This window comes from Syngnathus typhle, linkage group LG2 (assembly GCF_033458585.1).
Source record: "Syngnathus typhle isolate RoL2023-S1 ecotype Sweden linkage group LG2, RoL_Styp_1.0, whole genome shotgun sequence".
In the NCBI taxonomy this organism is placed as follows: domain Eukaryota; kingdom Metazoa; phylum Chordata; class Actinopteri; order Syngnathiformes; family Syngnathidae; genus Syngnathus; species Syngnathus typhle.
Window position 1 is genome coordinate 12,725,069 of NC_083739.1, and position 27,216 is coordinate 12,752,284.

Here is a 27,216-nt window from a genome sequence, read left to right on the forward strand (position 1 = left end):
AGGGTGAAGACATAACGTCTCACTTTTATTGTGAAGGCTACTCGGCGCTTCTTATACCGTAGCATACAGTACGTACTTTGTTTATACATCTTTGTCAATGACGAAAGATTCACAATGCAACCAGAAGGAGGCGCTATGGCCTTTATTTATGACGGAAGGGGCCCGATCATTGGTTCTCCTGTTGGCAACCTCAGTCAAAGGAGAATTATGCCCATTCTACTTTAGCTACAGGCGCCCTTGATTTCTTAGTTGAGCATGATTCGGATATAAATTCACTTACTTGAAAAGGTAATTAGAGTGTAGCTGTCAGAATGGAAATATGTACATCTTGGCTACTTCACGGATTTATTTTTATTTTTATTTTTTAGACATTCAAAAGTCTCACGCCTCTGGTGAGGGCATTATTTTCTGCTAATTTTGCATTGCTTTGCAACAACAGTGCACTCTTCTCATTTAGACCGCACGTATGATTTTTATATATTTAGCAGAAATGTAATTTATATTCCAGACTCAGTATTTAGTAGAAATATGGTATTTTGTCTCAACGTACAAAGAAGGCAAAAGGGGGGAAAAAAAACAACCTCAAACAGTTAGTGGCATGTTCCACTTTAATTCGACAAGTCAATTTCTGAATGGAATTATGTCCGGTTGCGATCAAAACGTTTTATGCTCGCAGAAACCAACCTTATAATGTCAAACTAATACACCATAACATTAACCAAACCACCATCTCTAACATATGTGCTTAGTTTGTATAAATATACGCATTTGCCAAAGTTTTTGCTCACTTCATGTTGCGCAATCACCGTGCCGATAAGTCCAAGGTGAATTTGCAGCTACTATGGACGTCGATTAGCCAGCCCAAATTTGATTTACCACGTTGCATTTAAGAAATGGTGGCGAAACGGCACATTGAAAAAAAATCTGACTCTAGAGTTGTGCCTTCGCAACATGTGCCCATTTTGTAGCCCTTGGAAACTTGGCAAATACAGGTAAACAAATTGCCCGTACTCTCATGACCATAATGAAAATGAATAAAGGGATCCGTCTTTTACGCACGTTTCCAGGACACTTCACAGCAGTCCACATTTACAAAACACATCGAAAGGAATACTCGTTCGAAATGTATTTTTACACGTATGAAAGCCATGCGTTGCGATTACAGTCAGGATAAAGGGACTATAGCTTATGATTATATTAATGGGAGCAGCTAATACTTTAATTAAAAAAACAAAAGACCCAGAATGATGACCAGGACATGTAGCAAAGGGATGTTTAATGATTTCTTCGGACAATGAAACGCACATGTCCGCTGTTGATGTAATACAAATTAAAAAATAAAATAAAATCAACAAGAATGAGATGCATTGCCAACATTGACAAATCAATGTTACTGGGCAGGACGTGGACATTGAAGTGTAACGCGGGGACTGACCAGTAGGGGGCGAGTCACATCTGATTAGTGGCTCGATCCTTCGAATGGGCTTCGTGTCAGATTCCACGCGTACCATTGGAAAATTTGCAAACAACCTTTGCTAAGACTCAGAAGTACATTAAATAAAAACATATTCAAATGACACAGATGTTGGTGACCACTACTTCCTTGGCACAAAAGGAAATCGCTTGCAGCACCGTAAGTGATTATAATTACACACCTCGTTTGAGCTAGAAGTCATAAGATGTGTCATACTAGGAAGGGGAAACCACAGTTATTCATATTCTTAACACGGGTGGGAGTGAAAAGTGGTAGGAAAAAATGTCTGCAAAATCTATGCATGAACCATCTTGTCGGTTAAAAACATTTTTATAATTTACTTGGTTCGCATTTGCGATTGTTAAAAATTTCCATTTGATTCATAGTGGTTCTTACTGCTGACTTTAAGCTTTCAACCTGAGATTCAAGTGAATAAAGATGTGAAAGGAAACATTCATCCTTCATGCCAAGAAAGCCTCACATGGCCAAGAGTTAAAGCACTTAAAACTGGGCATGTCCTGCACTGCATGCACTGATGAAACTCCATTTTGTTATTGCTTTTCCATTTCCTTCCCAGTGGTCTGAAAACTCCCACACACTTGTCTGGTTGAATGGGAATGACTTATCAAATGGGTGGGTGGCTTGGTCCCCCTACGTCACATGTTGCAGCTAAAGTCATAATGATTGGGCGAACAAAATAAAGACAAGGAAAACTTGATCTGAGGTGAAAGTGCAGTGATCAAGTTGGAATGAGCTGCAAAATGCATCCGTGCTATACATTCATTACCCCAAAGCTCATTGGCTGAGCAATGCTCCCAAAAATACCACCTAAGAAACAAACCCAAGGAATGTGAAGACTTAAATGACGATAATCACAAACACAAAATGTGTAGAGTGCGTTTGTGAGAGAAGGTATGGGGGGAGTGAAGTCAAAAATCATTGCTTTGGGTGCTAATATATCCTGACAGTACATGGACTTCATCTATATAAAAAAAAAAAAAAAAAAACTACCTTGGTACTGAACACGCAGCTCGTTCTACCAAATAATCAGGTATACAACATTTACAAAATGAACATCTCATCTTAATAGTGTTGTTATACATATATATATACATATATATACACATATATATATACATATATATACATATATATACATATATATACATATATACACATATATACATATATATATACATATATATATACATACATATACATATATATATACATACATACATATATATATATATATATACATACATATATATATATATATATATATACATATACATATATATATATATATGCGCTACTGCCTTCCTCTGGTTCTCTGCATTCCAAACCTCATCGCATAACTTTTACACGTACAGCCAAAGAGTGGCAGCCATATACAAATAGAGAACAGGAAGACTCTGTGGTCAGTGAGTACGCCTGCAAGTGTATCCTGAGTGTATGGAGATGGTAGCTCACGTCGTAAACCAGGCAGCCACAACTTGTCGGTCCACTCCCGAGAGTTGAGAGACGGTAAACTTCTGCGATACCAAGATTCTTCACCGTGTCCTTGTCTGGAAGGTACTCGCACATTTCAGACGGGCTTGATATATTTGGGGAGAATATCACGATCATAATGTCAATAATCATCCTATGAAACATCTTGCATGGTTATTTCTCTGTCCAATGTTCGGATCCCCATATAGAACCGATGCATCAGTTCGGTCTGGGATTGAGTCGCTGGAGTCAGTGGAGACGTGGATGACGAGTGACGGCCCGCTCAAAGGCGAGTCTGTGCCTCCGGGACATAGATTTCGATGCTGTCGGCGCTCTCCGTCGCCGAGTTCTGCCGCACAGACGCGGCGCGCTTGGCTGCCATCAAGCGTTTTCTGGCTTCCTGTCGCTGCTTGTCCACAGCGGAGTCCACGCTTCTGTCCTTGCCGGCCGACAGCCTGAGCTTCGATTGCTTCTTTGGCACGAATGCTGGGAGCCGCTTGTTTTCAACCTGAGGAGACTTAGAATTAACGTCCCCCTTTTTTTTTTTTTAGGGGAGGGGTCCAATTTCGCCGACAAAATTCACCTCTGATTTCTCAGGAAGTTGCCAGTTGTTGGTTTTCAATTGGTAGAGGTCATCAAATTTCAGACTGATGTCTTCTATTGAGAGCTGCAGTAGATCCCAGAACCCGGCGAGGTCCTGCGCCGTTGGCCGTGGGTTGGCATTCACGTTCTGATGGGAGATACACGACTAGAATCAATGAATTGGCGGCTTTGAGCAGAGCGGCGCAGGCATGCATGCGTCCCATTTCAAGGCAGTAGAAGAAAAACGACAAGTCAGCCATGAGGTAGTTTCAGTCTCTCACCAGATTTTCATTACATAGTCCCCTGAATTGCTCAAACTTTTGTGATATGAGGAGCTGGGCACTGCCGACTGCGCTGCGGATCGTCCCCAATACTACAAAGGAGAGAAAAAAATCGTTAGAACAAACAGCTTGTCATGAAAAGGCCTAAATATGGAGATGGGTAGAGTTGGCGGGCTGCATCAAGAGCAAGGAGAACGTGAATGCACACTAAATATTGTTGCAGAAAAGTAAGGAAATATATATGAGCACTTAACATTCTGTGATGGTAAAAGGATAATTTAGAAGACGTTTATTAACTCAGGAAGGGTGGCAAATCTCTATTCTGCTGTTTGCCACCTAATATTAGCATGGAAATAGAAATGCATCGTTCAGGTCTGCGGAGAGCTGGGACGCCTGATAATCTGATGGAGGCTCTCAAGTGAGTCGGCTCTCAACTCATTCATATTTCACAAAGTGCAATAATAGATCTGCCTAATGGCCCGAGTGGTATGCTGGGAGTGTTTCTCCCACCTTTTTTTAAGGGGGGGGGGGGGGGGGGGGGGACATGAAAGTGAGCAAACAACAGTAATCCATTCCTCAACATGTTGCTGAATTAGTGACCTTATCACATCTCCTACCTTCCTCTGACAGCTTGTTGTCTTTGGTCTCCTGCTCCATTTGTTGACACCAGCCCTCCATGCGACCCGTTTCCGCCTGCAGCAGCTTCAGGAACCAGTTCCCGTCTCGGAGACAAGCCGGCGTGCCGCCTTGTGCCGTGTCTCCTTGGGCGTTGCAGTTTCCGCTCGCCAAGCTAGCATCTGGTGGCGGCAGTGACGAAGGATCCAAAGCCGGGTCCAGCGTCAGAGAGGGTGGGGCGGACGTTTGGGATGGAACTGAGCTTTGTTTAAAAGACGTCTGTTCCGTGGCTTTGTCCTTTGCATTGCAATTTGTGGTTTTGGGGCCGGTGCCGTTGGCTATGCTGCTTTCGGAGGGTGCGACTTCGTGGTGCTCCTGAGGCTCAGTCTCTGTGTTTTGTCTGGAGGCCATGCTGCTGTCCCGGCTAAGGCTACACAGACACACAAACATCATCAGTCTCTGACAGGCACAAAAAAAAACAAGACAATGACATCATGCCTCCAAAACGGACTCCTCACTACCACTTTGAGGCTTCTCAGAATACCACAAAGCTGACTTGCACGATCCTCTACTCTACTACACAGAAGCGCTAACATCAAGGTCAGCGGAAAGTGTTAAAATCTGGGTCATTTCGGATTTTCTTAAACATGGCACCACAAATGCAGGTTCCACAAAAGTCAAACTATTTTTTGAAACTGAAGTGGCCGTTTATGCCAACCTCTACAACCGCTACATGATGCTATGAAATAACTCCATTTCGCAAGGAGGCTGAATGAACTATTTCAAGTCTCATCAAAACGTTTTACATTCAAAAAAACAATTTTGCATTGCAGAACTATCCTGTCATATCTGATCATTTTGCATCTGCACTTACGGCCTGCCGTTCTCCACTTGAACTCCAATCGACTGGAATTTTAGGGGGGCGGTCAAGGCTAAGATTTCCTCTCTTGGAACAGGTTGAAGGCAATCCACCTAATAATTAAATACAACAAATTATTTTTACCACACCCTCTGGAAGTAATAGATTGGCAATCTAACTTGCAAAACTCCCAATATACAAAACTGAAGCAAGAAATCTGACCTGAATTCCAATAGAAGATAGCTTTCGCTTGGGTGCAGTGGGGAGCTGCTCCAAAGTGACGCAGAGGCTCAGGGTGTCATTTTGGGGCTGAATAAATGTTGAAGCAGTGGAAGAGGTGGTGGGTGGAAGGTCACGAGGAGCTGGAACCGGGGCCACAGAGGCTGCGGTGGGTGCAGGGGCGGCAGCAGCAGGCTCAGAAGTAGGAGCCTGCTTCCTCTTAACCAGATCGCTAGTGAGGATGCTACAGAGACTCTCGGAGGAATTGCTGCGTTCGGATTGGCTGATGGCTTCACTGACGTGGTCTTGTTGCTCAAGGTATGTGTCTTGGGCCGACTCTGTGCTGCTCTGAAGTGTCACTGAGATGAGAGGCTTGGAGGTGGTGCGGGGTGGGACTGGAGGTGGAGCTTTCCTATTGTTGACTGCAGAGGGGGAGAAGAAAAAGATAGATAAAAGTGTTTAAAATGACTTATTCTTGCTTACAGAGACCTGCCATAGGTTGAATGGCTCAACGTTTGCAATGGTTTGGGTAAAATATACTGCAAGCTATAAGGCATTGGATTCAAGCAAAAAATAAAACCATATCTGAAATTCTACATATCTGAATGAAAACCTTCACTTTGTCCTTATTGCTGGCTGCCTCTATCAAGTGCAGCAAAAGCTGCCACTATTTGTCTTGTCAATCTGCTGCGGGTTAGGTTCCACTGACGTCAGTCCTACTCTCAGGGGATCGTCCTTTGCATGCTACTCCTTCACACTCCATTAACATCTCTGCTCAAAGTTATTTTCAAACAAGTCTCATGACCCCGAATAATGACAATTTAAAAACTTATTAGGCAGGTGAAATAGCTAGCAAGACTTTAGAATCAATAATGATGCTTGTTGAAATAACCTGTGTTCCTCTAGTCAAAACAATAGTGACTGTCGGCCCTATTCTCAAAGTACAAGGCTAAACAAAAAGCTAGCAACACACCGACCGAGTGCACAGATTAAAATGCCAGTCAAGGTATATAACCTCAAGAAAATTGCATTCATTTGTGCACAGATTAAAACGTCACTCAAGCTATATAACCTCAAGAAAATTGCATTCATGCCATTTCCCAATCTTCAATAGATGGGCAGGTGTTTGGAACATGGGAGGAAGTCGAAAATAAAACACATGTAATTAGGTCGAGAACATGCAAACACTACACAGGAAGGCTGAAACAGAAAAGTCAAGTCGATCCATAAAAAGGATTAAAACTGTAATTTGGGTAGTGCAACTCAACACTATGTACCGCTACCATTTCCATTGACAGTTGGAAGATTTAATTAGGGTGTTAAACAAACATCCAAGCAACGGCACGGATTGTTAAGCATTTCCAAATGGACTCAGATCAATGTACACAAACAACCAACTCACAATCCCATTGTGGCAGAAATTTATAAAACTATAGATATGAGCCAAGCATTGTATTAAAAGATGATAAAATATATAATGTCAGCAGTCCTTTGCTAAAATACAATGGCTTGCTTCCAAGTGTAGATTGAAAGGTCAAAACATTGCTGAGTAAAGTATCTGAAAAACAAAACTAATCATTGCTTCAGAACAACTGCAGCATAAATAATGCACAACGAGAACATTATAAAACTGAACAAGCCCCCCCCCCCCCCAAAAAAAGCACACTTGATGCTGTTTCAGAGTTTTCTTTCCCACCCCCAGTCAATTCTCATGACAAGCAAACCAACACTTACTGGTAAATCCTGTTGAACTGAAGATAACACAATAATCTGATCATGGATATCAATTTCAGGATGTGAAAACAGGCTGCAGGCGTGCACCTGGATGACCTGGTATTATTTACATACAGTTATTAAACAGGTATATGGCATTGTGTTATTATAAACTAGGGATCTTTGATACCATTTTGATACCGGTACGAGTACTCAAATCTTGAATCAGATACGATACCACCAGTATTTTTAGACATAAAAGTTCCCCCCAAGAAGCAATGACAACTCCACAAGTATTTGCTTTGGAGTTTACTGTGAAACTAGTGATGCGGTCTCCCATTCAGTTGAAAGATGACCTCATCAATGAGAGAGAGGAAGTGTGTGTAATAGTTCTGGATGACTCATTGTCTCACCATGGTGATAACTCAGACAAACTGGGATCAACCCGGCCAATACAAGAAACACACCTTAATTGAAGTTTAAAACATAATACCAAAGTGGACGATAACAAAAGCTGCACTTCCCAAAACAGGTTAAACAATCTTCATCAAGCTAACAGTTTGCTATTATTAAGTTTTGAGTGCACATCCCTCTCGGGCGGTCAGGCAAGGTTTTTTTTTGATTGTTTTTTTAAAGAGCACTTATGAATTGAAATTGCACTTTCACTTTCAGTGTACACAAAGCAGGGAGCTGGACATTATTAATTCAGTATGTAACGTTAATAACCACGAAACTGCGATTGAAAGTACTCCGTTCAATTCACCGGTTTGCAAGATGAATCTGGCTATCTGAAATATGATTTATTTTATCCCCACGGCAAACGCCAAAGTTTACTGAAAGAAAGAATGAAATTCTTAATAACATACAATATCTGAAAGTTCGGGTTAAATCTTGTCGTCGCATTTGGAGACCGAGCCAAAATTATGATAGTAGTCACGATGGATTGCAAATATTAGGCAAAATATTACGATCGTGACGATTTCAACAGTTTTTTTACCTTCTATTGACGCCTGATTGTCTCGTTAGCTTGCGATGTGCTAGCTTTAGCTCGCCCCTGTCACGGTGTGCTGTTGCCACGCAGCCTGCAGGGCATTTAACTTGGAGTAGCGTAACCGGGGCCATTCTACGCCGGTTGCTAAACGCACCCACAAAAGTGTCAGCGTTCGCCACGTTCACGCCACGCTGACAAGGGCGGCCCATTACTGCCAGCATCCTCGTTCCTTTCTTCACCCATGAAAAGCTAAGCTACGTCAACCCCACAATACAATTTGTGTTAACCCAGGATAGCGTGTTTCAGCTAACGCGCGGGTTTCGTCTAATACAATGCACATCTCGAGTGAGGAAAATACAATGAAATGACCTACGGTTTCATCGGCGGGTCGAAAAGCATGACTCTATGTCCATTCTTGAAACAGAGACGAGGAGAAGCAGATGGTGAAACGAGCGCTGCCATTAGATACACGGCGACGATGTGAAAGAGGATTTTGTAGTTCACGCCCTACGACAAAGATTGGCATACACGTCTCGTCTGGATTTATTTCCTGAACAGCGATTGGACGCTTTCATCAACGACGTCACCGATGTCCACAGCCATTGGTTCATATGTCATCGTAGCGCGCTCTCAACCATCGGTGAGCTGTCGCGGGAATGGAACCGATATTTCACGTGCGGTGAATATCGAGCGTCAGATTTAGATTTTTTGTTGTTGCTTATGTATTATTTTGCTTTTTCGGTACACGATTCGACACAAAGAAATAATGACAATTCCTGTAACCTCTCAGAACCTCTCACAAAAACACAAGTCTCCTGGTAACACAAAGCATACAGTAGCAACATGTTGCGGGCTTCTGCAAGCCAAAGGGGAAGCGTTACCACGGTTACAAAAATAAAGGACATTCTGCTAATCATTTTAGACAAAACCCTTACATTCTGATTTCCTTTATGACTGCGGAGGCTATCTGAAAATGTTTTTTTTCTGCCATCTTGAGTGAGATTTATTTATATTATCTATATAAGTACACTGAATTTTTGTTGAAGAAGTTAAAATGATTTGGTAAATTCACACACTGACTCAAAACAGGCAAAGCACTCACGTACATGGATGACAAATATAGTGTGTAGTAATTTCATACTGGGCTAAAGGCTTGTGAAATGTGATGATGCTTCACATCCCATTCAGATTTATGTCAATGGCCTTGTTGCCTTTTCAACAACCACAAAACGGAGTACTCCACAACATAATTAGGAAGAGAAAATTGAAACCTGCCTTGAAATCAAACAAGACAGTCACTGTTTGAAAAGAGCATAAGGGATCTTAACTCATGAACGCAATCGTCAAAACGCCAAAGTCCTTCCAGATGAGCTGGAAAAAGTATTTGACACCTAAAAAGTATGTTATTGTAATCCATTGCGACATTATCCACAGTTTGAGTATTAACTTAAATAGAATTTAGTTTCTAAAAATGTAAATGATTAAGTGAAAACTGTACTGGATATAACAGTTAAATAAAAAAATGTACTTCAAGCACATGATTTTATTGGATTCATTACAATGGTATAATATAAATAATCAATATACAATTTTCAGTATTGCATTTTTCATAATGTGGTGATTGAATGATTTTCTCTCTTTCTCTGTTGTATCAATGTTGATCAATGTTATCAATGGGTTGAAAAATACTCACTGGTGTTTGAGTTGTAGCTTTTGGCGGTGGGCGGTGGTGAGTCGGAGTCTACAGAGGTCGTATCTTCATCCTGGGAGCAACCAGCCTGGATGGCCCTCAGATAGCTGTGACTTCTTGACCTGAAGCAGCTAGGTGCAGGAAGGTCCAAGGCGTCTACTGCCTGTGATTCCCCCTCACAGTGCGGAACGGAGTGCCCAAAGCCACGCCCGCATACCTGAAAGATCGTGTGCAGATTCACACGCTATGGACAGAAGGTGGACAAACTAAGAAACATACTAGTTACACCTTTAAATGCTTTCTGCTTGGGTTTCAAGTATGCATTGATGAAAACGAGCATTTTGCTTTTTTAAAGTCCTTCAGTATAAGCACTGATTGTACACTGTTGTTGGGAGGGAAAAAAATATTTTTGTTACTAAAAATAATAGTGGGATGGATTAAACTGGAGGCGGTGAGTCATTTGATGATGTATTATTCTGTCTCTATAGAGACATCATGGAGATTAATAATTAAAAACAAACAATCCTCCTCACTATCGTTATCTCACAACAATGTATTATATTGAAAATGAGTTTTTTTTTATTCTTATGTATAATGTGTGCCTTAAATGGCTTAATGAAGGTTGTGAAACACTGGTGTAAAGTTCCGTCAGACATTCATACCTGAGCGGAGGGTCCTCTGGCCAAAGTAGCGGGATAATAGCTGAAATCTTTATGTCCCGGCGATGTCTCGAGTGGGCTCACCAGGCAGTCTAAGTTGTCCAGGCTCCGATTTGTGGACAGCTCTTTTAGAGAGGGCAGAGAGCTGTGAAAGAGAGTGCAGTGCGCCAGTCAGCTTCAGAGAGGGCATCCAGAGTGCAGTGCAGAAAAGTCTTTAATATCCAGGAGAAACTTAAAATCCTACTCCAAAGTTCCCCTGGGTATTTTTAGATTAAAAACTGAGATGTGTGAAGAGTGACTCTTGGGTTTAAAATAGCAGCACAGAGGAAACATTCATTTATGAGAAAATATGCTTTCATAATTTGAATTGTCACAACTATTTATGGCACGTTTCCTCTGTTCTGGACAGCAAAACTGGCACCAGGGAAGTTTGTGTGCACCAAGCAGTGGCGGGACTTGAGGGGCTGCCATGGTCACTTTGCATGATATACAGAGGAAAAAAAAGGAGGGAATTCTTGTGGAAAAAATACATTGCAGAGTGAAGGTTCAAGAAGGCAGAGACAAAAAAAGGCTGGGGGGGAATGTTTGACCAAAAATGATGCTGGATAGTGGGGGTGGGGTGGGCAAGTGAGGTGGGCTTGACTCATTGGTCATACAACCTGCCCATGGATGGCACTGACCTCAGATGCTGCATAGAGCATGCACTCTGTAGTGGAGCCCAAAGAAAATCCTCCCGCATGAGAGTGTAGCAACGAGGCCTGTCGGTGTGGATGAAGGGGTAAATCACATGGCAAATAATCGCCTATCCTCGTTTTATTTCATCGTAATATGAATACCTAGTTAAACCAGGATCAGACGTCCAGGGGGCCCTCGCAAAAATATGTCAAGCCCCCCACGCTACGCTGCTGCAAGCAATACAGCGCTACTAGTTTAGACAAGTTACAACACGTGACAGAATGATGATGTCACGCGAGGCCTAACGCTAACTGCATAAAGGGGGCGCCGGTACTGACCATGATGCTGCTATACGGCCAGATTTTTCATTTTTGGCTAAGTGTTCCCCCCTGCTGTCTAGTTTTGGAAACGTGAGGAATGCCACGCTAACGAGTTCTTTTCTGCTGGACTGTAAGAGAGGGCTACGTAAAAATAAAGCGTAATTATAAACATGGCTCTTGTACTGTGAGACTGACTCACTTGCGTGCAGGTGGAGGAGGCTGTTGTTCACTGAAGGACTGCTGAGTGGCCTTCAGATAGCTCTGGCGACGAGCTGCAGATTTGGGTGAAGGTTTGGGGCTACCCTCTGACTCATCGCTGTCCTCCGTGTCTCCCATTGCTTTTACGTAGCTGCCACTGCGCATCCTCCGACACGGGATTTCTGTTCCCTTTGCCCGGCCGGGTCCTAAAGTGCAAGACCAGTCCCCAAGAGGAACCTGAATTTAAGAAACACATTTTTAGTTGTCAATGTAATCCCGATAATGGCACTCATTGTTCGGTTGAATAAAGATTTTGAATTTGTTTTGTGAAATATGATTATGGAGGCTGTGAAATGAAAGACTTGCAACCAAAATAAGCATGTAAAACAAAAACAGCGCATTGACGAGTATGGTAAACACAAGTTTTCAAACTCAAATTTACCAAGAATAATGATGAAGATGAATACTCACTGGTACTCCTACCTGAAGGAACTGGTTAGCCAAATCTTGGTGACACGACTTTGTTTTTAAAAGTGTCCTGTTCACTGTAGCGGAGCCTTTCTGCAACACTTGCCGGGCCTGATTGAGGGTGAGATTAGACCAGGATCCCCTCTTCACCGATGTATCATCTTTGCTTCGAGCTCGTTCCTCCGCTTCCTTTGATCCAACTTGTGATACCGGACAGCCCAGGAGCTTGAGGTCACTGCTGCTTTTCGACGACTTGAGAGAATGTGCAGAAATGGTGTTGTAGCCATGTGGGATATGTCTCGGGTGGGCCTGGCTGTCCGATACTGCTCGACCGAGTGTCATCATGCACAAGGGGTTTCGGTACCCGACAGCAATGGTGCCAGCTTTGCTCGTATCGCTGTCAAGAGCGTTGTCGGAGCTCCACAGGCCTAATGCATTTGGCCTTGATTTCTGCTTTGATCCTTCAGTCTTAGCCCTATCTTTACTCTTGCTCCTGTGGGTCGCTCGACCACCGTCCTCGCTGGCTCCGGTGATTGCGTTTCCTTTAACCGAAGAGTTTTCCAGGGATTGAGATTTGGCAAAGAGCTTCTGCACAGAATGCATCAGGTGGCGTATCCGTCCTGGACTCTCGCTACGTTGTTTGGACATGCGTCCTCTGTGAAACTGCAAAGTGCTGAATCCGTCCCGCTGCTGTGGCAGATGCCTTTCGAGTTGATCCAAGATGTTGGATGGTAATCGATTCATTTTGGCCGCCGCAGCAGAGGAGATGGTGGCCGATCCGCTCGTGATCATGGGAGCACCGGTGAGACCCAAGCCGAGGCCCATACCCAGCGATAAAGAAGTGGAGAGCGTACCTGCCCGGCTGCCCTGCCCGCCTCCAGCACAGCCCTGGGGACAGTCCGACTGCTCTGTCTGCGGGATGAAGCTCAGACGAGGGAAGGTGCCACTATTGGACATCTGGTTGAAAGGCAGCAGGCAGTCTGAAGCCAAGGTGGTCGGGCTAGTTGGAGGATACTGGTGGAGGTGAGGATCCAGGGTCCCATAGTGGTTTATGGTTGGGCTCAACATAAAGGAGCAGTGAGGGTCAGAGGTCAAAGGGCAGAGAGGTTTCTGCGGGCACCCTGCCGGCTCACACGAGTCAGAGAGATGTCGACTGCGGTTGGCTCCTAACCCTTTCATGATGGCTGCTGGGTTGTCTTCAGCGCATGTCGCTAGTCAGTGCAGCAGAGCTGGAGTGCTCATCCTGCAAACAAAACAATACACGTAAATACCACCAGAGGGCGTTTGAGTGGAGAGGCCAGGGTTTTGATGTGACATAGCCACTATATTTAATGCATACACACATTTAGAAAGAGCCAGGAAGGGATGGAGAAGGGGATTCTAAGATGGAGGGCAGGTTAAGCATTAAAACACTGTGACAACAATTAGATTAGGATAAGACTTTCTGTCATGAGCCCTTTTCCGATCATCACATCTACTATAATACTGTATCATGCTAAGAAAAACACACCAAACCAGAAGGTTAGAGACCACAAGCACAGAAAATCAGAGGGCAAAGAAAACGAGAGGTCCTCCTCAAGGACATTCATATTTTTAAAGCCGAGCGAGAGTCACATTTTATCTTATCTTATAAAGCTTCCTAATTCACCCAGCACATGCATTTGATTCCCTCTAAGAGATGCTGTCTGTATCATAGTGGAGTGAGTCACTGATCAGTCAATGGCGAGAGCCCTGTTGCCACCGCCGGCATGAAATCTTGCCCGGGAGCTAAATGTGAGGCGCACACATTTTCCCGACACTGTTGCTTTTGCCACCTCTCACAACTCTTTGACCTCGCATACAATTGCCCTTGCTCGGGAGCAGCCACTTATCTGAGTCAGTGTTCCTGGATGGACACAGCAGTGTGCTGACAAATGCACCAGCGTTTTACAACATGGTCACATGCTGTATCTCATCCGCCCCGTGTCCTGCAGGCGCCACCGCTGACACACTGACACACACCTACCTACACACTGACGCGACGCAGACATTTCTAACCTTACGCCCACCAACCTACTGCACTGATGAACCCACGTCAACATCACAGAGCCAAGATGAAATAATGTTCAATGTCGGCGGCATTTTCTCACAGGTTCAAAAGATTTTTTGCAAGATGGACGTCAGCAGGCTTCTGTGTGACGACATGGCGAGTGGAATGGATTCGTTTTTTTGGGTAACTGCCCCTTGTAAAGCATGTATGCACACAAAAGGAAGCAATCGTTGATGGTTGGAGTTTACTCAGTCACTCTTGCTTGTTCACCGAATAGGATTCACTTGTCGATGCGCATGCAATTCATTGAAGCTCAAATGACAGAAATGTTCAAAACATGCTGATAAAGGTTCACTATGTTCCCTTTGGGAGAAGGGTTGGAATGTGGAGGAAAATTCCTGGAAAAATAGGAAAATACCCAAAAGTCAATTATCTGGCCTGGCACGGGAGGTCCAAGCATGTTTTATAGGAGGCACTGCCCCTACGGCCCCCCCCCTAGCTCTACCAGTGCTGTCTTTGCAAATGAAGAGTGATGAATGACTAAAATGATTGATACCATTGACTGTGATAAGAGCTAATACTAATATTACAGAAATATCACAGTATGTCACGTGTAGGCTAAACATGAGAATCGGATTTATTTTTCTAGTGTCTTTAGTTTTAATTTCTGAATATAACTCTCTATTTCAAGGAGCACGTCTGTAAATTATTATAATTGGTCTACACATCACGCTGATACATACACTTATTTGAACAGATGCAAAGTGGACCGTTACATTTATTTTTATTTGGCATCCAGCACAATACTGTTGCTAACCAATTTGTATATTAATATAAAATGATTTCTAATCATTTATAGAGGACAAGTGGTAGGACTAGTTGATAACATAATACATTCTGGACCCTGACACCTGAATTTGCATTAAGATTTAAAATGAGCAATTTTATGTAATTATACAATAAATCCTGATTATTTTAATAAGAAACAATTTGTGGCAAATGGAATACGTAGGCCTTTTCTTTTTCCTTTTAGCTCTAAAGCAAGAAAAAGACAAATGACAAAGACAAAGAAAAAAATGAATCCCAATGAGATTTATTTTTCCTCAGAGGTTTACCATGTAACAAATGCGCTTTGACACAACAATGATCCTCACAGGGTCGGTGAAATTACTACTACTTTATCACATTCACCATCATTGGCCCACTGGGAAGTACATAAGGCCAAGCAGACTCTTGGTGACATATAGCTTCAGTTGGCTTCATGCAACGCCTGATAACAAGCAGAATCACAACTATCGGACTGTCAATTGCCAAAGCAGCCGTGTAATATATGTCTCTTGTAGTCATGTACACCCCCCCCCCCAACCCTCACCTCTAGTAATGAGCAGAGGAGGGGAAATTTAAGTATCGATTTGGGTCTTGCTCCTTGTACAAAGGGTGAATATACAGCTGCTGTGTATTGAATTGGCTTGTCTATGTCTCAGACAGAGCCGACACGACATCCTTTTTCCTTATTTCACATCCGTCTGGTTTTCGAACATTTTTTATTTGTCTTTATTTTTATCTTATGTCATAAGACTTATGACATCAAATCATTCGTGTCATCTTTTTTTTTTTTTTGCACCTTATTCGACAGCCTGTGAATAGATGGCTGCTTCCCACCAATCGTGTAAGGACATGGTCCACATCTATGGTAACTGACACTTGAGATGAGCCATGCGTTTCCCCGCTGTGCTTTGAGAACCTTCTAGTAGCCTGTTAGTGATGTCATCTGTGCTTCCTGCTAATCAAATCAAGTGTTGTTCTTTGCAGCCTTTCCAAACCACAGACAATTTTAATGCCCAATCTGCGGCTTGTTCACTTAACATGTGACCAAACTGCCTTTTCAATTATTGGTCGGCGGGCTTTATATTTTAAGTATATTTAATGTATAGTGGTCACAATACATTCTTTCGAGGTGCAGTCTACATGTTTCATGAAACATTCAAATTTAAAGTGAAAAAGCCACAGATTTGCTTTCATCATTGTTGTAATCTGACCTATTCTTTTTTTATATCATAATTATTTGGGAGAATTTTGTAAAGATGTCAACAAATGCTTAAAAGAGTTAACTGTAATTGAACTCCATAAATAGTCTTCATATTAATTCATGATTTATTTGCCTTTATTTCAAGGTGATCTTAACCTATAAAACCAAAACTTCAAAAATCTGACATTTTGAACTAGAGATTAGATGAATTATACATTTGAAGAGGACTTTGAAAAAATAACCGCAATACAAATCACAATACGATATGCCTGGAGAAAAAAAAAAATGCAAAGAGAAGTTTGTGACTAAGATGCACAGCTCAATACCCGTAAATTCAAACATGGTTCATTTTGCCAAAAGGTATATAAACAGCACTGGGCTGCTTTTTCTTGCAGTGGGAATTAAACTGCCGAATGTTGGTCAGTCACATTGATCGAGGAGACCCCTACTGTTAAAAGGTTGGGGAAAAAAAACAAACAGAAGAAGCGGGTACCGCACGACTAATTCCTCTCACTAATGAGGTAATCAGTCGAAAAAGAGGACGACCGTTCGGATGTCATGATATGATAATGTTGCTCTGAATGCCAAAAATGCTGAAATATTCCGAGGTAAGTGCATTTGGCAGTTATTGGATGTTCATCAGTGCTTTGGCCATTAAAGCAATCCCCTCTTTTCACCTCTTGCACGCACTGAAGTGTAATTAGAGAGAGAGCTTGTGCTTTTCCCTCAGGACATTTGCCAATCTGACTTCACTGCTTCTGCTTTCTTTCGACATGCTTCTGCTCGCTTTTGTGTTTTTGCATTGGCTGGCCACACGGGGACATGGAGGTCTCGATTTCAGGCCAAGCACACAGCAACGGTCGATTAAGTAACCATGCACATCTATGTTTTTGTGGCCCCAGAAAGCATAGAGCAGAAAATGCACGTGTGCCTGTTGTGATCTGTGATTAAATGAAATTTGCCTGGACACTGGGCCCCCGGGGAGTTATTGCATGCCATCGGTTATAGCTGGCAGAGTGAATCTCCGCCAGTGCTCGTTTAAAAGCCTGTCATAGCTTTAATGGTCTTGGGGGGCTTGGTCTTAAATAGGAAATGCTTCGGTCTATTCTAGAAAGAGGCAGGGGAGACAATGGTGTTCCATAGCGAGCAGCACAATTTGCTTTTTTTTTTTTTTTTGCTTCCAAACTGTTGGGGCTAAAGCTTTGCAAGCTGGATTAAATTAGATCAGTTTTATGTTGAGCTGTTGGGGTTTATCCTTCTCAATGCATGCTGTGCCCCCTATTTCAACCGGCCCTAAATTGTCTGATGACATGCACGTTATATTAACACGCAGCAATATCACCGTTAGCATTGTTTCTACATTTCTATGGCTTGCATTTTCTCTGGCGACAAATTATCATGCTGAAAACGTTCTCCGAACTCAACATTACAACCGCAACTAATGACGCCACATCTAGAACAAAACGCTCTAATTTAATTGAGCGACATCAAAGGTATCCACTTCTATTAGCATAATCTCAAGACTTTTGGCTCCATCGTATTCCAATCTGGGGTCTCATATTAAACGGATTTCTTGGAGATTGTCACACACAAATCCCATGGGAGAGATCGAGCTAGCTGTCTCCAGCTGCTTAAATTGGCTCCAGCACCGAAGACAAGAAGAACTTAATATTCAGCTTTGCTCTCGCTATAGCATGAGTGGGATTAGAGCATCATCAGCAGGCTGCAGGATTTAGGACTGGGTGTGTACGCAGTACGGCCACCATGACTAGTACCTCTGCAGGAGCCACAAGCTGTGTTCGAAATGACCTCCTTTCCACTATATAGTGGTCAACAGTATATATGTTTATATACCTACGGGATATGTTGATAACACCCCCAGAAATCTTGAAAAAGATTTTAAAAAAATTACAAAAAAGAGAGTTTGACTCCTTCCTCAAAAAAATTGAACATTTTAAAGAATATATATGTTGGAATAAATCTGCAAGTAGGTAAATCCACTTCCATAAAATCAATAAACATAAAAAAGAAATGCTCATTGAATAATAATTCAGCTCTTTGAATCTTGGCTGTCTTGTTTTGCTTTTGCTGTTTTGCTCTTATTGGTGACTACAAGCAAGACCAGCACGAAAGCACAACAAAATCATTTTGGTCCATGCAGAGTTGTCTAATTATGGTGACTCAAAGCTGGCACAGTGAGGGATGGACATAATGGGATCAGAGAGAAAGCTATGGGATCACGTTTATAAAGCAGTATACTGTCAGGTATTAAAAAGGATAGGATGTGATGTTCTGGATGAGCCTGTGTGCTATTTGATTGGGGGTGACGGTTGATGCCAAAAACATGTTGACATTATTCCAATATTTATGAAAACATTTCGATGGATTAGAGAATTTACTAAATCAATTGCAAATTCTGAAATGAAGATTAAGGGAATGTCTAATGGCTCATGGTGGGGGGTTGTTTTCATGAGAGATTCATCAGGCGCGAGAAATTAGCAATTCCCCGTTTACCTATTATGACAGTGATGTAACCTATGTATCAAAATTTTCAATATATATTTTTTTATGGTAGTCTGTGTGAGTGTGCACTGTATCAAGAAACAGACATGATGAAAAGTCTTATGGATCTGAGGACAGCGGGTGGGCAGCGCCTTAGCGCCCTCTATTGACAATTGGCGTTCCTGCTGCTAAAGTGTTAATATTGCACAAATGACTGGGGCTTATTATTACTAATTACCCATAATTCAAAGTTGCACTTGGGGCGACAAATTGTAGAGAAACGTGGCCGTAGACATTGCATTGTTTCATTTAGTGTAATTAAAAGATTATTTGATTATAACAATCAATCATGTGGGACGAAAGCAAAGTTGTTTGTGTCATTACAATTGACAGCAAAGTCAAAGGTGTGCTTGAGCAGACAGCGGTTTTTCAGGGGAAAAAAAAAATTGTGAGCATCCATCCTTACAGGATTGTAAAATGCTGTAGGACGGTGTGTAAAACTGGGTCTGTCTCCTGGGTCTCCTGGGTTTTCTCGTCACCCTGAGTCATTCTGCTGTTAGGCACTCAAAATTTTGTGAAAATGGGCAAGCAACCGCTGAGGTCTGGTCTTCAGTGCAGCCCTGACGTTTGTGCTAGCAGCTACTCCATTTGCTCTTGGCTGAAAAACTAGACTACAGTATCAATGAGAATTACAGTATAGTGTCACTTTGCTTGCAAATTTGTCTTTTGTTTCCCCAGAAAACATGAAAAAAAACAATGAACGACTAGTCATATTTTAATTTCATGGGTCGAAGTCAATGTTCTGTTTAAGGATGTAGGCAATTTTAGCAACTCAGATGTCATCATGAGTTTTTGCTGTCAAATGTTTAGCAACTAACTCATCTTGGGCAATTAAATGAATGCGATTACTCAGTACGTTAAAGGAATTAAATCTCTATTGTAGATTATTTTAGCTCTTGAATTCAATGTACTGAGTGAAAAGAAGAGTATAATAAAATAAGATGGAGAAAAAATTCTTTGTATGTGTGCAGTAATTATGACATGAAACTACAGTAAATAGAAACTGTGGATTTTACATTTCACAGCTTCATTAGATTTTTTTTTCATCTTTCACTGTGCGTGACACTGATATTGAATAGTTGACATGATGGCGTGAACACAGACATTCCTTCTCACGCTGTTGGCAGCTCAGATTGTGTAGTCAAGTCACAATGCTCGTGACAACAATGGTACAAGCGTCGTGTCATCACATTGCCATTCCACCAACTGGGTGATATCGTGCTCCTGGATAAACAAAAATAAGATCCAAATGGTGGAGTGTTTTATTTAGAAAGATTGAGAAAAAACTGTGCATGTAAAGCTCCTCAGAGATTTAAGTTATTATGAAGGTTATCCATCTGTGGCCATTTTTATGAGCCTTCTGTTCTTTACTTAGAAGGCCGCCTTGTGTTGACAAAGAGCCGTATTGTCCTAGTGGCGCGTAAGTCCTCTTTAAGAGCCCAGATTTGTCTACCTTTTCATTTACGGGGATTCTCTTGCCGCTCCTACGCAGAGACACCGAAAAGACGACCTATATTCCTTTTTCCCCCTCACCATTTTTGTGAGCAACAAATCGTTGATTTTTGACCACATCACCGTTTGGGCCCCAGCGGAGCTCCGTAGCTGCTCGATTGCCGTCGTTCACCGGGCACGTAAGTATGGCTTTGACCACATTAAACTCGGCTGCGTGCTAAACCTGTGACTGATGAACGCGGAGTAGGCTACGTTTCCCAAAGTAGTGTCGGGCGGGAAGGACACTCATTTACCAGATTGATGGGCCACTTTATTGCCTGCCACCTCTCTTCCGTCTCTCTTGCCATCCCATCCTTGCCCCTCTCCCAGACCTATTTACCTCTCTTGCCTTGCTGGCATACAAACACACACAATGTAGATTCATGAAGTAGCCCTTGCTGTCTTTTACAATGTCAACACATCGACACACAAACGGTCACTTTAGGTATTTTAAGTGCGTTTCCAGTGCAGTCCCACACAATAGTTCCATCCATCTATCCATTTTCTATACCGGGGGTCGCGGGCGTGCTGGAGCCTAGCCCAGCAGTCATCGGGCAGTAGGCGGGGGACACCCTGAACCGGTTGCCAGCCGATTGCAGGGCACACAGAGACGAACAACCACCCGCACTCACACCTAGGGACAATTTGGAGTCTTCAATCGGCCTACCAAGCATGTTTTTGGAATGTGGGAGGAAACCGGAGAATAAATAAAATAAATATGATAATTATGATTATGAATAGATCAAGTTTTGGTTGAAATTGTCACACGGAGAGAAGCCATTTTATTAATCATAGAACTTTTCTGGTAATATATAAAGTAAAACATGGAAAACCAGATCCCAGCAGCAATCTCACATGGCAAATCAGATCAGTGATCAGCTGGAAAAGTGCTGCCTCATCCATAAGTAAACGTTGCCTCTCTGTACACTTGAGCTCATCCACACGCAAAGATATGACACGCGAGTATCTGAAGAACACATATGATAACTTATTAATAAGAATAAGTAGACCATAAATTGCAGATGACATATGGCTTTTGATTCCCCTAAGCTTAGTAACAGGAGGAATAACACATGGCGGCACAGATGTGGCAGCCAATGCCACTGAGCTCACTGCACCTCAATGACCTGAGAGAGATCAAGGACACTAAATAAATCAAAACAACACACACTAAAAAGGTTACTTTGGAACCCTTCCTTCTCTTTCGACTCACCAGAAGCACTCACACCAATGTCAAAAGCTGGATATGACAATGTAAGTCTTGTTCTCTTTTTTGCAAACTCTCCTCTGAGGTGTTTGGGGGCCCTCGGCAACGAATGACTTTTTAAGGTTGCAGCTCTGATGCTGAATCGTGCCAGTACTGTATTCTGTTTAGACGGATGCTGCTTTTTCAAGGTCCACATTAATAAGGTGGTGATCATTATCAATTTCCCACAGGTAATCATCAATTGTCACATTGCAGGCATCAGCAGGCTTAATGCGGCATAGCAAATTGCCCTGTGATGAATGAAAACAAAATCTAGTCTGTACCCACGGCCTCTGTGCTCGCTGTCAGTATAATGTAGTGGTGCAACACACCAAAATAAAGAACATTTGATCCATTTTTAACACAGTCCTCAGGGATGTACAAGTTTAGCAAATTTAGCTGTGTTGAAGATCTTAAAAATTAAAGAGGTCAACCCCAACATTTTCTTGATGATAAAATGTTGTATGTGGCCCTACTTGTCTAAACACAGATTTCGTGGAATATGGGTTAAGCAGGAGAATTCACCCCTTTTTACGCGTACATCTCAGTGGGTGGCCATTTTGCCACTTGCTATTGACTGAAAATGACGGCACAGTTGCCAGGTTTTAGGTAACAACCAATCACGGCTCACCACCAGAAGCTGTTTAATTATTGTTCTTGTAAAAAAAATATGTATATACAATAAATGTTTATAATGATGGACTTCATCCGAGCTAAGCTAAACTCACTTGAAATCAGTATTGTGTGCTTTGACCTGCCTTGAGGGGATTTTGGGAAGGCGCGAGTTCAATGTCGCCCACCAGAAGAGATCAGCACCACGGACAGTTCCACCAAGACAGGCCGCTCTCCCTGCCAGTCAAGTCAAAGACGGCCCGGCCGGCTGTCAGCTTAGTACCAGGCAGCATTAGCAGTTCGGATCTCTTGACACTCTATGGAGACTTAACCTCAGCTTGAACTTCATCATGTTACATCCTCTCCAGCTGTATCTCATTTGTGCCTTTGGTCTCGTGTGTCAAAGGTCACATTGTTATTACTGAATTGCTTTTTAATAAATGTCTGCCCAATTGTAAAACATGAAGCCAACCCTAAACACCATTTAACGATAACATTTCAATTGAAATTAGGGGAAATGTGATTGTATGTATATCAATATAAGAAACGCTAATTTTACAAAGGTGAGCTATCAAACATTTCAACATTAAAACACATCATGGATAATAACAAGCTGTAATTTAAAAGCTCCATGAGGTCTACTCAAATTGAGAAGATTATACGCACATGACCTAGAAAGCCTTCTTATTCTTTGCACCGCCAGATTCATCTGAATTGACAACTTTCAAGGCAGCAGCGGGACGAAAATGGGAAAATAAAGAATGCAAGCACGAGAGAAACAGACTGACAGCCATAGAAGATTTTAGTGTGAAAGATTTAGTGGGTGGGAATGAAAATGCATACAGGAAAAGAATGCTCATCTCCTCGACAAGATTCTTTTGGCTACTTCACCGTGTTTAAAACTAAATTAAATGGGTAAAAGCCACAAAAACACAAGGCCAAGTTACAAGAAGCACAAAAAGATATTTTCTCAACTGCAGAGCCACAGATTTATTACGTGTGGTATTTGAGAATCCTATTTATTGCACAAATCTTCATTCAAGATTGTACAACTGTAAAGACTTGCAGAAGTGGATTTTGTTTCCATCATCTAGCACAGGTATTTTAATTTGCGTCTTTTATGCGTTTAGACGGTTCCTGGCACACTTACACTTGTTGCAGCCATTATATTAGCCACAAATTCTGCAAATAATTGTCATAAAATTGAGTTTGAATGACATAATGCAATGAAAAGCAATGATTCGTTGATGATCCATCTCCAAGGAGACGCGAACGAGCCATCTTTTACAAAATCGCTCCACTGAGCCACATCCAATATGGCGGCAGCGGCCTTGATGTACTCAACGCAATAGTATACAGTAACAACAAATATATTTGAGCAACGTAAGTACTGCTGAAAGGGTCATAATAATAATAATTGCCCCCCGTCGCCACCATTTCATGTCCCTTAATTAAGTCTCATAAATCAGCCTTCTGGATGGACATGCATGTTGATATAGCGCAAAGGTGCTTAAAAGATAAAATAAAAGCTCCGGACAGATGACTTAGGTTAATTCGACACAAGCGCCCACCTCAATTGAATCATGCAACAAATATTCACACGTCAGTACACGCTGACCTCTTTCTACAGGCACTGCCAAGTAGGCTACATTGTAGCTCTTTGTGGACTGGTGTGTCATGAAATATAGCCTCCAAAAACTCATTAAGCAGAAGATGACTCACTTGACTTTGGAAAAGGCATGTGCCATATTAACCCGTTCATTGCCGTTTATGACTATAGATGTCAAACATCCATTTGAACTAGGCTGGCATTAAATGAGTGAATTTAGCTCAGACAAGTGTAAACTCAGCTTGCTAGTCACTTTCTAAAGATGCTTAGAATGTAAAAACTCGGCAAATTGTTTTGGCGCAAACAAATTTCCTGTTTTATTGTGGTAACATTGTTAGCATAAATGTAAATCATTTACATTTTAATGACTGTTTTACCCGTTTTAGTTGTGCTCCAATGTAGCTTGTAAAATATTTACTAAACAGGCTTTTTTCTTAATGTTCTCCCAAAATATTGACAACCAAAAATATCTGGGGATATTTGAATCAGAGTAGAAGGACATCAGAGTGCAAGGCCTGCGACCATTATGGTTTTAATCTAAGTGCACAATTGCGTCAGCTCAGGTTTCGATAGCTGAGTGTGCAATACAACTGGACACATTTTGCTCCTTTCTAATATGTTTCTGGCGCCCAGAGGAGAGAAAGTAATAGAAACAGGTATTATCTTCTCCTATTTCATCCTCCTCAATTGCACCATTATTTTTTACCAAGATTCCATGTTGTGGTGAGTCTGTCACTTGCATTTGGTTTAAGCTAGCAAAAAACAACAACTTGTCACCAATTAGGGCAAGGAAACTGAATGACTGAGAATACAGTCACGCAAAGTCACATCTTGTTAATGATTCAAAATGTCTTATTCCATCAGCTTTCACTTTTCTTGATGAATATTCCAAAATCTATAATTGGCATTGGTTTTTTGGGATCAATGCTGATATTGGCACAGATTGTTCTACACGTATTGATGGTAGTTGGACAATGTGTTCAGATCACTTCATCAACTTGTCAAACTGCGACTGTGTTTTCACAAATATTGCCGGTTAGCTCCTTAACGTTCCCATTTGCAAAATAAGATTCTGCAACGGTTACATTTTTCTCTTCATCCTTTGTCAATAATTTGTCGAGCAACAAACAAGTGTCACCAGTAAGCACAATTGCTGCATTTGCTGAAACAGCAATAACTTGACAATTGTCCCGACTCTAAATAAGACCATATTTCGCTGATGGTGTTCGTATGACTTTCTGACAAAACACTCTATTAAAATTATGTTACAGAACGTTAGTTGTATTTACATTTCATGCCTTAATGCCCAAATCTGATTTAATGTCCATAATTTTTTTATACTAATAGAATTGCCGCACATTCGCTATTACTGCGCACATGCCCAAAATAGGAATTAAAAAAATGTACAGCGGTACAAAAACAGAAGCAATAACATCTAGCTGCAACAACATAATAAACAGATATTAATATAAAGACAATAATAATCTGTCCAACATATTTATTTCTAGCAACGATTCAGAGCATTTGTCATAAATTAATATATTGCCATAGCTCTTCCCCTCTTTATGTCAAAATATTAGTGAATTAATCGCTATAAGGTGGAACGGTGACACACTGGTTAGCACGTCCACCTCACAGTTTGAAGGGTGCGGGTTCGATAGCAACTCCGGCCTTCACTTTGTGGGGTTTGCATGTTCTCCCCGTGCCTGCGTGAGTTTTGTCCGGGCACTCCGGTTTCCTTCCACATCGCATAAACATGCTTGGTAAGCCGATCCAGAACTCCAAATTGCACATAGGTGTGAGTGCGGATGGTTGTTTGTTTCTGTGTGCCCTGCGATTGGCTGGCGACCGGTTCAGGGTGTCCCCCGCCTACTGCCCGATGACTGCTGGGATAGGCTCCAGCACACCCGCGACCCCCGTGGGGACAAGAAAATGGATGGATGTTTGTAATAGTTCACTTGGAACTTCCGGCAATCTGTATTACTTTTCAACAAGTTGTTTTCGTGATCTAAAGCTCCAACACATTCAAATTGCTCCGGCTCAAGTCAATCTGAGTGCAGGCTCACGAGGCTGCTTGCCTGCACGACCGTCGTCGTTACATAATATGAACATTGTCGTCATTTCGGATTTGCAACAGGAATGGGAAAAGGAAGTGATCCGACGCTTCGTATGCCTACTCAGACAAGTCACCTACCGCTCCATGCCAAAAGGGAGGAAATTAATGGGATGTACAGTGTGCAAACCACTTTTAACAAAAAAGAGCAAACGTCTAATTAAAATGTGCAAAGACCTCATGCTTGCTTCACCATCTTCCATTGAAAGGTGTCCTTCAGACACTCAGGAGACTTGCTCGTCCAGTCCATCACATTGATCCTCTGCTTCTTTCGCAAGGCGGCGGTCGCCTTGGAGGTGTGTTCGTCATGTTGAAAATACTGTTGGGAATAGCTAATTAAGGCCAATGCAGGTATGTCATGCTATACTGGACTAACATCAGTTGCTGTGTAAATTTACACCGCACTTTCATTGACCGCTAGTCACTGTAGCAAAGTGCCATTTCTTCATTGTTGTCTCAATGTACTATATCATTTATACTTATATACATATTCATATAATATATGATATCATCATTTTGTTAAGATAACATAAATGCAAGCCTTCAAACAATGGTGAAAATAAATGGCTGACTCTGAAGCGCGCAGGTTGATTCTGCATGGCCTTTAAAATAGTGAGAGGAGGATAAAAGTCACTAGTCACTGCAGAACACAGCATACAGTTGTTTCTTCTGCCTGAATTCACAAGTGGCCAGGCTGCTCTTTCCTTTGCTCCGGCTGCATTCAAACACGCTAAGATGCTCAACACAGGACTGTATTGTACATTTATGAGAACACAGGAGAGACTGAAGGTTTACTGGAGCGTTAGACACCAAGGGGGGTGGGGACTAACTAAAAAGACTATGACAAGCAGCCCTTAACTGCTGAGCCACTATATGCACCACTAGAAATACACTTGCCGCTTTGTGGGCCTTATCTATTTTTACTGCCTTTATCACGGGTCATTTAAGGATTATTAATGCTTAAAAAGTAATTGTGTGAAAATAGTCTGACACCTTCAAGATTCAAATGTACAGTCTTGCGTAACGCTTGAATATTACAGGGTCAAAACCTTCCAAATGAAAGTATTAAAATATGTTGCGTGAGACAGACAGGTAATTCCTGTATCATTTCCTGTTTGTTTGAAGAGGTCAAGCCTGATAGACATGAGTATCAGTTAACTGTAAACTGTATTTGAGTTGAGCGGCACCATCCTGGCAGACAACAATTTTTGCGGCAAATAGGGCTTCACTAGCGTGTGAAATGCAAATGTATTTGTAGCTACACTATTCTTATGTAACTATCTTTGAGGA

General features: G+C 42.0%; 1 protein-coding gene across 1 annotated transcript in view; it reads right to left on the reverse strand.

Annotated features, from left to right (window-relative positions):
- Window positions 1-1,259: 1,259 nt before the first annotated feature.
- dlgap4a (discs, large (Drosophila) homolog-associated protein 4a) overlaps window positions 1,260-27,216 on the reverse strand; it is a 40,755-nt gene continuing 14,798 nt past the window's right edge. The window contains exons 2-11 of the mRNA XM_061272231.1: window positions 12,239-13,478; window positions 11,769-12,004; window positions 10,578-10,719; window positions 9,919-10,159; window positions 5,525-5,943; window positions 5,318-5,415; window positions 4,446-4,873; window positions 3,829-3,920; window positions 3,549-3,695; window positions 1,260-3,473 (exon numbers count right to left, since the gene is read on the reverse strand). Of these exons, the coding sequence (XP_061128215.1) occupies window positions 3,249-3,473; window positions 3,549-3,695; window positions 3,829-3,920; window positions 4,446-4,873; window positions 5,318-5,415; window positions 5,525-5,943; window positions 9,919-10,159; window positions 10,578-10,719; window positions 11,769-12,004; window positions 12,239-13,414 (3,204 nt within the window). The 5' untranslated portion in view covers window positions 13,415-13,478 and the 3' untranslated portion in view covers window positions 1,260-3,248. The remainder of the gene's footprint in view (window positions 3,474-3,548; window positions 3,696-3,828; window positions 3,921-4,445; window positions 4,874-5,317; window positions 5,416-5,524; window positions 5,944-9,918; window positions 10,160-10,577; window positions 10,720-11,768; window positions 12,005-12,238; window positions 13,479-27,216) is intronic.